The following is a 13,954-nucleotide window of genomic DNA, read 5'->3' on the forward strand; positions in this document are numbered from 1 at the left end:
GCCAAGACACCCCTAGGAGACACTGGTTACTGGTTGTAGTTTCAGTAGCTCTGGGTGTTTGCATCTGTCATAAATTAGAATAGCCCATAGGCTGCTCTAATGGGGCACAAGGGGACCAGCTCTGTATAGAGTGGCCCCTGAATCAGAGGAGTGTGAAGATGAGATTTAATCCATCTTTGTATCCATTTCCTGACATGTGCTATGTGCAATCCAGCTGGACCCCAGGATCTCTCCCTCTTAAATTCTGTGCATTAATGTTTTGTTTACAGCTGACTAGATTATTTTTTATTGTGTATCCATGTGTTTAAATACTCTTAGGCATCTAGTAAATTCAAACCTTCTGCTATCCCATTTAGAATTTAGTAGACTAGCATTATGTTCAGTATTATCAGCTTTTCAAAAATATTACTGTTCGGGTGAAAGCAAGAAGCAGATAAATTTTAGCAGCTGTATGGTGACGCTGCATTTGCAGAGGCAAAATGAAAAGACATGCATATTCAGCATCAGTTATTAAACTCCGTGAAGACTACAATAGACCAACATAATGCCTTGTTTATGTCAACAGCAAAGGAGTAAACATTTATTGAATAATCTTAACACTGAAATGATTCTCCACTGCTCACATATAAGATCAGTTTTGTTTTTTAGTTCATTCCCACCTTTGAGCACACAGACAGCACACACACAAAATACATTTTACTGTTCTAAGGCAAAAGCATTATTTCCTGTTTCATTTTATTTAAAAAACAACCCCAAATCTTCGTGTAAATCAAGATTGCTACAGATAAAGAACTACGGCAGATTCACCTGAGATCATTCAGAAATCATAGGACAAGACCAATTATTGTGACTGACAGCTAAGATTTGATGGTCCTTTGTCTCATTTTTAAACAAACAGCAATTATCTGGAGAACTACTCTCATACAGGGGAATGAAAATATCATCTGGAAAATGACAACTGGAAACAACTCACATCCATAGCAGGGAGGCAAATGCTTCTGTGAGGAAGTTAAGTCTCTGTAATAGCTTTACAGTCTATATCATATGCTATTTATATCATATATGGAAAATAAGACTGTACAAAAATGGTGCAACCAATTAGTGTGAATTTCCTTCCATTCGATTTTGTTTTGTCTTTCTAAACAAAAACAAAAAAAAGAGGCAAGAATTAGTGTGTGTACAAGCCTTCTCTGCATATCCATTTAGCATTTTTATAGTTGGCATATCCCTTAATGTCCATGTACCCAGTGGAATAGATGATGGACATAAAAATAATTTTACAGTAGATACTGCAAGTTTACCTAGATTCTGCAGAGTGCTAATGAACCAAAGCAAATATAGTCTACATGTGCATCCACCCTTGATTAGGGGAAATCATGCCCCTCTTAAAATCTTAATATTGTAATGAAGGTAACTGAGGCGATGATCACTTTTGTAATTTGATTATGCCTATAAGTAAAGCTGTGTGCTATTTGCTCATCTAGTGTAATTCTACAGAATGTAATTAGTGCCTGCTGGTGAGAAATCAAAATAAAAATGTAGATTCTTCAATCTGAAACTCTGCTGGCAAAGTAACTTAAAGCACCACAGAAATACATTTATGCAAGCAATTTGCATCTGAAGAGTCACAATTCTGTACCTAGATTAATGGCATGTTAGGATTTGCCATCATGCACTCTGTTGGGAAACCCATAGTCAAAGCTAAACTGGATCTCATAAATTTGGTGTCAGTTATAGACACACACAGTGTCACAGCGTTGCTCTTGCAGCTCAGGCAGAAAGCAGGGTGAGAAGTGTTTTATTTCTTTACTGACTTTTTTAAGCTGCTCATCACCATCGTATTTGAGATTCTCATATAGATTAATCCTCCCCAGCCACGTGAGGTAGGGAAGTATCATTATCCCTATTTTACAGATGGGGAACTGAGGTATAGCAAGATGAAGGGTGGGATTCACAAGGGGGCTTAGGCACCTGCCGCCTCGTGGAATTTACAGCCCTGAGTTAGGTGTGCAAGCTCCCTATACAATGCATGGTGGGCACTGGCACCTAAGAATGGAATTAACAAAAGCCATCACACTAGCAGGGAGTTGTCTAAGCTAGCCAACAAGGAACAGGCTTTATCTCACTGGTTAGAGCACACGCCCAGCATAAGGGAAACTGAGGTTCAATCCCTCCTCCCCTACCTAATGTGGCAAAAGGATTTTAACATGGATCTTCTACCTCCCAGGAGAGAGCCCTAGCTACTGCGCGCTAGGACATTTTGGATCAGGACTCTCTCAATCTCTCCCAGTGATGCTGTTCCACTGTGTATAAATACTTAAATATGCACTGGGCCAAAGACAGAGTAAGAATGACCATCCCAGTGATTATATAGGCCACCCCACTTTCAGTCTGCCTACGCCAATGACTATTTAATTATTTAAACAGGAGAGATGGAGAAACAGCTACCCAGGCATATGCCATAGTCTATTGGCTAAGGCAGCCCTCTAGGAGGTAGGCGACGCAAGTTCAAATCCTTTCTCCACCTCAGGCAGAAGTGGGAATTGAACCTGTGTAAGTGCTTTAACTACTGGACTAAAAGTTGTAAGGGAGGGGGGGCACTCTACCACCTCCTCCCGTTTCGGGTGTGTTTATTTGTGCTCCAAGCACACTACCCATTAAGTCATTAATTAGTTCATTAATTTTTCTGGGGCTTAAGTGTGAGTTAGGTGCCAAGCAGTATCAGGACTTACACTACTCTGGACATATTCAGCTGCTGAAATTTAGGCACCTGGGGGATTTTCATGGTTGGAAACTTAGGCATGAGGGACTTTAGGTACCTACAAAGTTAGGCAGCAGCTAAGCAAAGGCTTTGTGGATTGCAGTAGTGTCTAAATATTGGACTTCGGCAACTAATTCTACCTTGTGAATCCCACCCAAAGTGACTTGCTCAAGGTCATAGAAGAAATATGTGGTTGAGCTAAGAGCAGAACTCACATCTCCTGAGCCTCAGTCTACCTTATTTATATGCAGCCTTAATCACCAATGTGGCACAGCAGACAGCGGTTATGCCATGCAAATAGAGAGGATCAAATTGGGGAAATGGAAACCTAAAATGAACTGCATACAACGGTATTCAAGAACACCGCATCGTGGTTCAGAATGAAGGGATGAATGAGATTAACACACTGGCCATGATCTTGAAGGCTTTGTGTTAAGTCTCAATGGTTAAAGTAAGACTGCGGATCAATCCACGAGGTAGCCAAGGTCAGATGCCTCAAGGGAAATACACATTCAGATAGCTGTGGAGACCATTACTGTTATTGTTAAAGAAGCAAACAACTAGAAGTAACAGGACTTTAGCAAGAGTATATTAGCAAACAAAACTCCAATTTAAAAATATTAGCTTGCTAAATTCACATCCCTACACTGGCTGAACCCCGAGATTTATCATGAAGTGTCTTCACTGTCCTAAGGCCGAGTGTCCATCTCTGGTAGAAATATGACAACAGAAAATAAAACACAAAGAAATGGTTCAAAGAGGGGCAAAAACAAAATCAAGTCAACACAATGGAATCAAACTCATTTTGAGTTGCATGCTAAAGTAACAAACAAGTAAAGAAAACAATTTTTGGAAAGATTACAAAAGTATAATTATAAATAATAGCTTTTCAAACAATATCAGAACTGCACCCAAAACACACTGCAGATTTTAATAATACAATTACAAAGTTAAACAACAGAAGGGGAGAGAAATTAAATGCTGCAGGCAAGGGAGAAAAGATAAGCTTTCAGAGGGGATTTGGAGTGAGACGGAGACCCAAGATAACTTTGTCTCTTGCAGTAAGTCAAGAAGAAAGAAGCAACAAAAGGACCCTGTTCACCTCAGTAGCATTCTCCAATTCTCTGCTCTCATGCAGGGGGTTCAACTTGTTTCTGAATCAGGAGGTTCTTTTTCTGGAGAACTGTCATCACTGAGGTCACTGTAGCTATCACTAGCAAGAAAGAATAGATTGTGTGAGTGGTGTAGAAGAAATAATTGCTTTGTCTCAAGCCCTTCAACCCCAATGACCCACACTAAGGTCCTGCTTGAGGAAAGCCTCCCTACTCAGGAAAGCATGTAAGCACAGGCTTGACTGTAATGTCATTGTAACGTGTTTTCCTCAATAGGAATGGACTTAAGCGTCTGCTTAAGTGCTTTTCTAAATTGAGTCCTAAGTAACAGATGAGAACCAGTACTCCATACTGACAATATATTTTTTTTTTGTTTGGTTACTATGTCTTAACACTTAACAGCTTGATGCTGAAGAGTGCTGAGTGACTGCAACCACCACTGATGTCACTGAAAGTAGCAAGTTCTCAGCACAAGATTAGAAAAGGAATGGTCTAATTTACAATAGAGAAGGCATTTGTTTTTACACTGAGAAAAATTTAAAGTAGAGCGGGTTGGGAATTTCCCATCGAAGGCTGCCTCCTAGAAGGCTCTTCTGCCTGTAGGCAGAAAGTCAAACTGACAAAAGCCTTCCAAAAGGCCTGCCATGGCTGGGCGCCCTGAATCTGCCTTTCTGGATCTCAGACCTCCCTGCCTTCACCCCAAACACCGGAGAGGCAAAGAGCCCAGGCGCTCAGCCTTCCTGCCCCCTCCTAGTTCTGGCCCCAGAAATAGGGGGAGGCTAAGGGTACGTCCACACAGCAAAAAAGGTCCAGGTCAGTGAGCCTCACAGCCCAGGTCAGCTGACTCAGGCTTGCAGGGCTCATGCTATGGGACTAAAAATAGCAGAGTAGATTGCTTGGGATGGAGCCCAGGCTCTCAGACCTCCCTCCCCCTTGTGGGGTCTCAGGGCACTTGCAGCCCAAGTCCAGCGAGCTTGAGTCAGCTGCCCGAGGCCAGCCATGGCCATGTCGTGGGTCTTTTATCGCAGTGTGGACATATTTTTCATGTGAAGGAATTTCCATTTTCTAGCCAGCTCTAATTAAAGGCCCACTTTTATTTATTTGACTTCACCAAAAAACTTAATTTATATTTAAACTAAAATTCTGCTATTTCAAAATCACATCCTCAGAACAAGATCATTACCAATGCACTACTAACATCCTAACAACTTCCCCCTTCACCTCCTGTTTCCTATAACGATACATTGTTTTCTACAGGATAGAAACTAGTGTGCTAGTGATCATTTTATCAGTGAACAGAACACAGAAATGGTGAAGAATGTAAAGCAGCACAGTGGTCAGCTGAAGGAACTTCAAACAGGCCACTGCAGCCTTGACCAGACAGACTGGACAGCTCCTTGCACAGCCTATGGCAGAGGATATGTATCTGGGTTGGCGAGCTCTTCTGCATGCCCAAATTAAACCTGTTCAGAAGATAACACTCCAGGTGGATCCCTGGCACTCTCCTCCAGTGTACCCCCCAGCTGTTTTAGCTCCCTGCGATCACAGGGGGGCTGTGAAAACCGGGGAGTCGGTAGCCCACTCTGACAGCTACTGAGCTGGTGAGCTGACTGGCAGCTTAGTTGGAAGGGAGATGGTATACTGCAATTCAGGTAATTTAGAAAAGTCATTAAACTGCTCTAAATTATGCTGGGGCTCAATGGAGTTTGCCTAGGGCGCTGGATTTGACCTTAATCTTGTCTTGTTCATGTTATATATATTACCTAATTAAAAGACTAAAATTGTAAAAGAGTAGGGCCTGGTCCACACTAACCCCCCACTTCGGACTAAGGTATGCAAATTCAGGTACGTTAATAACATAGCTGAATTCGAAGTACCTTAGTCCGAACTTACCGCGGGTCCAGACGCGGCAGGCAGGCTCCCCCATCGATGCCACGTACTCCTCTCGCCGAGCTGGAGTGCCGGCGTCAACGGCGAGCACTTCCAGAATCGATCCCAAAAGATCGATTGCCTGCCGCCGAACCAGGAAGTAATTGTAGACGTACCCTAGGATAGGGTATATGACAGCAAAGTTGTCTTATTTAATTTCAGACTTTCATTGCTCGAGGAAATCTGCAACAATGTAACTCATTATGTCCCTGCAGGAGAGAGGAACCTATGGCAACATAGACACAGAATATGCTGTCAGAATGAGTTTTTCTGCTGATGTAGGGACACTGCCTCCCTGAATGACATTAGTTATGCCGACAGAAGCATTCTTCTTTCAGCATAGCCGCATCTACATGGGGTTTTTTGTCAGCATTACTCTGTCGCTTGGGGTTGTGTTTTTTTTCATATTCTTGAGGGATATCGCTACGCCAGTATATTTTTAAGTGTAGATCAAGCCTCAGTTGCTTTCACATTTACTAAGGGTATGTCAACACTTGCAGATTTTTTGCGCTGTATGTTTCACCAGTGATAGGGAATCGGTAAAAGTAAAGCGCTGGTTTGTGTACACGCTTAATTCCTCAGGCGTCAGAGAGTGTTTACATTAGCAGCACTTCCATCGCCAATGAGAGCAGCATTCTAGGGCAGCTATCCCACAGTGCAGCTCTCTCCATTTCGACGATGGGTCTTGTGGGAAGGGGGGGGGTGATCGTAGGGCATCCTGGGTCCCTACACAGCCTCCTCTCCGCAAACACTGATCAAACTCCAGTAACTCAGCATTGCTTCAAGCAGGAGATTGTTTGCTCCGTGGAGCAGGCATTGTCACCTGGCCAGATGATAAGTGAGCACTTGCCAAGAAAACATGAAGGGGAGTTTCAAAGTTCCCAGGGCTTTACAGGGGTAAGGGGTGGATGTCTGTTTACCTGGCATCAGAGCAGCAGAGCTGCTGGCCAGAATGGTCACCTAGGCACTGTGGGATATCCTCTGGAGGCTAAAAGCTCTGTAAACAGGGAGAATGTGCCTTCACTTGCACATCACCGGAAAAGCATCACTGGTAAGAGCTGTATGCCTCTCATGGAGGTGGTTTTCTTTTTGCAGTGAAACTTCTGAGTTTCACCACAAAAAGTCATTGGCAAGTGTAGACGCTCCAACGGTTTTTGCACAAAAAAGGAACTTTTTCCAGTTTAAATGGCAAGTGTAGACATGCCCTAAGTCTTAACCTATAACTTTCTGTACTTCGTGTTATATGTATGTGGTTGATTAACCTTGTTAAAAGAGAGGGTCATATAGGACTAACTACATGATCAACCTGAGGATTTTAATATGTGGGGAACAATTACATTACCAACATGCACCAGCTATAGTGAAGGAAAGTGTTGCTAACAATATGGTCAAGCATGCCAAATGCACACAGACACACACAGTTTCATCAGAGCATCATTGCCATTGTACTTACTTCTTTCTGAATGTGCCCAAGGAAGCATGGAATAAAAACTCTGTATTATTAAAACAGTTATGCGTTTAATACAGTATAATACAGAACATTTTCAAGTACAGTAATTAATTGCAGTGTTTTGCCATGTTATGATAACACCACTTAAACAATTAGCCTTTAAGTTTTCTATTAGCACTTGCAAATATTGGAACTTTTATTAGTTTGAGGAAACGTGCCCTATCTTTTGTTTCTCCACCCAGCATATATACTGTTAATTTTAAAAAGCTAAGGATTTTTGTCTTGCTTCAAAAAAGATTTAAAACTTTCCAGGCAGCAGCTGCGTCAAGTTTATAAGATTTACTATAATATGAAATGTATTATACTGGAAAAAATCTGTACAGAGTCTCAGGGTTGTATTATCCAGCAAAGAGTAATCTCCTCTCTTAGGAACAAGCGTGTATTGCCTTTCAAATTGCATTGAAATGCTGCAGCGATATTACACATAAAGATTAAATAGCTATTTGTGCTTGGGGGTGGCTAATATTAAATACATTATATAAATCTCATTGAAGTTTTCTGGTTAAGAAAGTGGTGGGAAAATCAAATAAGCACGGTTTTTCCTTTAAGAAACTTTTGTCCACTGAAGTGATCTCTCACTGAAAAAAACTATGTCTTTATTTCCTTCCATGGGGTTTCTTTCAGTTTGTGTGCCCTGAGCTAAGCAAGATCCCACTTGCTTCACTTGGTTTGTGCTGCTTTGGCAACACCATATTCCCACCACAAGGAGGAATGATAGAGTTGTGTAGGGCCACTGTAGCAGCTTCTATGCCACCCCCCCTCTGCACATCCAGAGTGTGAGGGCATGGTCAAGAGAAAACGGGAGAGCAGATGGGGTCTCTATATCTTGTCAAACTTCAGCTCTCAGAACAGAACCTTTGGGCCTTGGAAATAATAATGGTGAAGACTCTGTCAGTCACTTTGGCCACAATTTAACTCCCACAGTAGTCAAAGGAAATATTGTAATGGACTCAGTGAGAGTTGGATCAGGCCTTTTATGGCTTTAAGTAATTGTTAAAAAAGTAAAGACTTCTTGGAACAAAATGATGCCATTAGCTTTGAGCAAGAACATTTCCTCAGAGCCCTATTGTCACTAACACCTGCTTGTTATGTTTAGCTACTCCATCTTATCCTGCCTGTCGGATGTGAACATTAAGGTTCAAATTATCTTTTGGGATTGATTGATTGAACAGGAGGTAATTTAGGGCAAAATTTGACTTAAAAAAATATCAGTGAATTACAATAAAATGAAATATCACTTGGGGCAAGAGCTGGGGGACAGATATTCCCAAACGGTAGCAAGCAGAAACACTCTTATGTAGGAGCAGGTTTTTTATACAGACTTTTTCAGGATGGATCCAGCCTCATTCTCCTCCCCCAGCACTCAAGCAAGAGTTCCATTAGCACCAAATTCACCCACATTTAGAGCCCTGGGGTGTCCCCATCTGTTTATTCTAGTTAGTGTACATCTGTTTTCCCCTCACATACCATCATGTATCAGCCAATGTAGTGCCTAGGTGCAGCTAAGAGGAGAGGATTTCCTGTTCGTGTTACTATTTAGATCATCTGGATGTGTTCATGTGGTGATGGGGCATGAATGTAAGCTGCAGCGTGTCACCCCACTGATGTTTCTCAGCTGCTACAGGGGCAGGGAGTTAAGATCATGTCTAAACAAGACATAATCTGCTGTGATGCAGATCAAATTTAAGCCAGCTGGAGATTCCCTTGGAGAATTCCCCGTGTGTAGCAGGAATCTCCACCAGCAGAAGAGCTGGTGGGGGAGGCACCGCTGAAATCTCCACTCTTGGCATAATGGAAGGTAGGGGTGGGGAGAAGGTGTGGAAAAACAAGGTTCTAATGTGCCCCATTCTCCAATGGCGAGAGGTCTCCGAAGAATCTTATGTCAATGACAGAAATTAAAGCTGCCCCTTTTAACTTACACCAGGGCAGGGCAGCTGAAAATCAGGGAGCAATCGGCTGTTCCCCTCTCTCCACTACACAGCAGAAAAAAATCAATCCTTTTGTGTCTTATTTTGCCCAGAACTCTTCAGACACTAGGAATTATACCAATGGTGTCACTGTTTCCACGGGGCTAGACATTGCCTTTGGGCACAGCCCTGAGCAAAGGAGACCACCCCAGGAGTAGACCTGAGAGGCAGTGTGACTCAGAGACACACCTTTGAGGCAAAATTCCTTCCCAGAGCAAGGAGGAAGCAGGTAAGGTTGTGATTTGCTTCCGGGTTTTCAGATGCCTTTGAGGCAAATTGCCTAGTAATACTACTACAGAAGCCAGGACTCTAAAAAGCATTAGACTGTTATATGGGTAATGAAAATGTCCAGTTACATTAGATGGTTAAAACGCATTTAGAAAGGATAGAACCCTCAGACTTCAGTCAACCACTAACTAACTAAGCACACTGCTAAGTCAATACCTAAAGGTTCAATTCACAAATGGACTTAGGTGCCTGACTACCAACATTTAAGTACACTAACGTTCACAAAACTGCTACCTAACCCTATAAGGCTCCATTTCCACCAGTCAGCACCTACAAAGCTGCCTAACTCCTGATGCCATCTCACAGCTAACAAGCTGATCGGAGCTCTTGCTGACATCTAAGCCCCAGAAAGATTCTCAAACTAGGTGTTCCCCTAACTATATCACCTGCCAGGCCTGATCCACTAGGCATGCTCAGAGCACACCTAACCTCTACAAAAGGGGGCAGAAAGCAGGGCAGGAATTTTTCAAACTGGCTGGGGTGTGCAGCTGTATGTCTAGAATACCCAATAGCGAAGGTGCTTATCTGGGATGTAGGAGACCCCAGTCTGAATTCCCACTCTGCCTGATTTGGAGCAAGGACTTGAATCCAGCTCCCTGACATCCCAGGTGAGTGTCCTAACCATTGGGCTATGGGCTGTTCTGGAGGATGGCTCATTCAATTGCTTCTGTTGAAGCTGTTCCACTTTGCATAAGTACTTAAATATTCATTGGAGCAAGGACTGGAACCTGGCTCTCCCACATCCTGGGTGAGTGTGCTGACTACTGACTATAAGGGGGTGGAGTCTCTGTTTTTTGTAAGAAATGGCTGACTTGGCTTAGACACCTCGCTCCAGGAAAAAGTTCATGGCTAAGAATCTAAAGCACAGACAAGTGCCTAAGGCACAGCTCAATAGGAGTTAGGTACCAAAATCCCTTTATGCATATGGGCCCTAATCCCCACCCCTACATCTCACTCCTGGCTAGCTTAACGCTCCCCATTCAGTGCACAGGGAGTCTGGGTGCCTAAGTCAGGGTTGAGAATTCTAGCAGACTGCAGGACACCTAGGAGTTAGTGTTGCAATGCTTATGTCCTCTTTGAGAATCTACTCCTAACTCATTAGGATTAGGAAGGAACTTCCCCTATAGGTTTTCCTGTAATTGTCCACTTCAGGGTCTCTTGCACCTTCCTTTGAAGCATCTGGTGCTGGCCACTGGTAGAGGCAGGGTACTAGACTAGACAGACCATTGGTCTGAACTGATCTAGTAGTTTATAATTGGCAGGGGGAGGGGAACACCACGAGAGCATCCCCTGAAACCAGGACTTGGCATTGCAAGGGTAGTTCCCCTCTGACACCCCCTAGTGTCTGCCATTCTGGTTCTGCAGTGGTCTGTGGCTTCCTTGGCCCAGCCCTCCAGCCAGTTCAGTCCCCTTCTGGTATTACAACAGTCCAACTGAAAATTCAAATAAACATCCAAACAAATGGTTCTTCTGCCTCTCTTGGGTTATTCTGACATTCCCTGCTCTTCATCCCTACGCCCAGGCTCTGCAAAGTTCTTCTTTGCACCTTAAACTGAGCACTGCTCTCCACAGCTTTCTCCCTAGTGGCTTTTTTCCTCCTAGCAGGTTTCCCACTGTTTCCCTCTACAGGGACTCTGGCAGTTTCTCCCAGGGACCTCCCTGCTTCTTATAGACCTGACCGCAGGGTCTTTCACATGGCTTCCTCCTCCTAAATATTCTCTCTCAAGCCTTGTTATGAGGCCCACATATTCATCATACTAATACCTGCTCCCATTAGCCCCACCCGCCTCAGGCTGGGATATAGTTAATTACGGCACAGCTGAGACCAGCCACTTTCCCCTTATAGAGGCCAGTCTTCCTGTGATGCAGTTCCTAACTTCCTATTCAGCTATTTTCCCTGCCAATGCTGGATTGTTTCCTACTTTACACTATCAGTGTATTGCCTACTACAGTGTGCAAAGTAAGGAGCTTCCACCACTTTTCTAGGGAGACTATTGCAGAGCCAGATATATCTTGTCATCAGAGTTCGTGCTGATATTCAGTCTCAATTCTCCCTTTCTTAATTTCATTCCATTATTCCCAGTGGTAACCGTTAAGTAATTCCTCCCCATTCACAAGGCTGCCCAGGGCAGGAGGGAGGTAAAAGGGGCAGTTTGCCCTGGGCCCCCTGTTTGAGAAGGCCCCCAAACCAAATGGCGCTGTGACGCCACATGCCAAATCACAACGCCTAGAGTGGGGAGCTGGGCCCAGCCCCATGGAACAGGAGCTCCTTCCGTGGGGCAGGCTCACTCTCCAACAACCCCCCACCAGACCTCCGCTAAGTCAATGGTCATTTTTTTTGGAAGGGTAGAGGAGTCTCTGGCCCATTCATATTTGCACCCTTCAGATATTTGGATATTGTATCCCTTCCTTAAGTGTCATTTAGCTAAACTACATATGGTTAGTTTTTACTTTTTTCTTCTCTCAATCCCTCTAACTTGTCAATATTCTTCTGTTAATGTGGTTATCAGAATTTAATGGAATACTTCAGAACTAGGTAGAGAAGGATGGTTACTCCCCTGCTCTGCATTTTTCCAAGTGGAATCTCATTTCATTCTTTTCAACTCATGTTTCTAAACTGTCCAAGTCGTTTTGTACCATTCCTATGCCCTGACTGGTGTTTCCAATTCCTCCTAAATTAGTATTGTTTGCAAGTGTCATTAATTTATTGTTACCCCCCTGCTCCAGACCCATTAATGAAGTTATTAGAAAAGACCAGGCCTGATGATTCCTGTGGTTTCCCATTAGACACCTTCTTTCAACTTTACATGGTGCTGCTTTTTTTCCCTAATTAGTTTATTGTACTTCAGTGGCTTTATAACCAACATGACATTAGCTAATTTCTACTACTTTTTCAAGCAAGATTTCACAAGACCCAGTACCAAATTCTTTACTAAAATCCAAATATATTACTTCTGAAGTTCTCTCTTCATCTACAAGCTTTATAATCAAATATTTTGTCTGTAAATATTTATTCTTTATAAACCCATGATGCTTATTGCTCATGGACCCTTTTGGATTTAGGGATCAGAGCTGCTGTAAACTGACATAGCTGCACTGAAGCCAATGGATATACTCCAATTTACACCAGCTGAGGATCTGGCCCTAAATGTTTAGTGATTTCTTTTACTTAATCTTTGTAAAAGAGAGAAAATATATGTATAGGATGGCAATTGTCAAGAATCACATTTGTTTTCTATTTTCAGAATTGTCTGTTTGTTTTTCTCTGGCATCTCCCTAATAGTCTGTACTTTTTCAGAAATACCCTTTCATTTACTAGTATACTTAATATCCCCTAGGATGATCAATAGTTGGAATGGCTGATTAGTAGATTTTGAATTTTTTAAATGTTCTTTTACCATGCCAGAGACATACACCACGCTCCTTTACGCATTGAGAACAAAGGGGCACTTTAAAGAAATGAAAGGACATTTCATTTAGAACCAATAAAACTGTACTTCCCTTTCCAATTTATAGATAACCTGTGTAATGCACTACTACAGGAGGCCATCAAATGAAACTCTGAATTTGAAAACGGGATAGATAATGTTATGACCATGCCTCTTATAACATTTGTAGCAATGGTTAACAAATAGGGCTGTCGAGCGATTAAAAAATTAATTGCAATTAATCGTGCTGTTAAACAATAAAAGAATACCATTTATTTAAATATTTTGGATATTTTCTACATTTTCTACACTGTCAAACGTTAGAGCCTACAAGTCCAATCAGTCCTACTTCTTCTTCAGGGAATCGCTCACACAAACAGGTTTGTTTACATTTGCAGAAGATAATGCTGCCTGCTCTTGTTTACAATGACACCTGAAAGTGAGACCAGGCATTTGCATGGCACTGTTGTAGCCAGCGCCACAAGATATTTACATGCCAGATGCGGTAAAGATTATGTTCCTTGATGATTCAACCACCATTCCAGAGGACATGCGTCCATGCTGATGACGGGTTCTGCTCGATAACAATCCAAAGTAGTGTGGACTGACATGTTCATTTTCATCATCTGAATCGGATGCCACCTGCAGAACGTTGATTTTCTTTTTTGGTGGTTCGTGTTCTGTAGTTTCCGCATCAGAGTGTTGCTCTTCTAAATGCATGCTCCACACTTCATCCCTCTCAGATTTAGAAAGGCACTTCAGATTCTTAAATCTTTAGAAATCTCACATTGGTATCTTCTTTGCATTTTGTCAAATTTGTAGTGAAAGTGTTTATAAAATGAACAAGTACTAGGTCATCATCCGAGACTGCTATAACAAGAAATATATGGCAGAATGAGGGTAAAACAGAGCAGGGAACATACAATTCTCCCCCAAGGAGTTCAGTCACAAATTTAATT

At 42.5% G+C, this 13,954-nt stretch overlaps 1 protein-coding gene across 3 annotated transcripts in view; it reads right to left on the reverse strand.

Moving 5' to 3' along the window:
- Positions 1 to 930: 930 nt before the first annotated feature.
- The window catches only part of LOC112103836 (CTP synthase 2), a 133,347-nt gene continuing 120,323 nt past the window's right edge, over positions 931 to 13,954 (reverse strand). The window contains exons 19-21 of one of the 3 annotated variants that reach the window (XM_026648673.1): positions 7,256 to 7,261; positions 3,864 to 3,974; positions 931 to 1,138 (exon numbers count right to left, since the gene is read on the reverse strand). In XM_026648673.1, coding sequence (XP_026504458.1) covers positions 3,905 to 3,974; positions 7,256 to 7,261 — 76 coding nt within the window. In that variant the 3' untranslated portion in view covers positions 931 to 1,138; positions 3,864 to 3,904. Of the gene's footprint in view, positions 1,139 to 3,863; positions 3,975 to 7,255; positions 7,294 to 13,954 lie in introns of all 3 variants that reach the window. The other 2 variants (XM_026648669.1, XM_024195798.2) reach the window with 2 other exon arrangements.

This window comes from Terrapene carolina, unplaced genomic scaffold (assembly GCF_002925995.2).
Source record: "Terrapene carolina triunguis isolate 2854851 unplaced genomic scaffold, T_m_triunguis-2.0 Scaffold22, whole genome shotgun sequence".
Taxonomy (NCBI): Eukaryota; Metazoa; Chordata; order Testudines; family Emydidae; genus Terrapene; species Terrapene triunguis.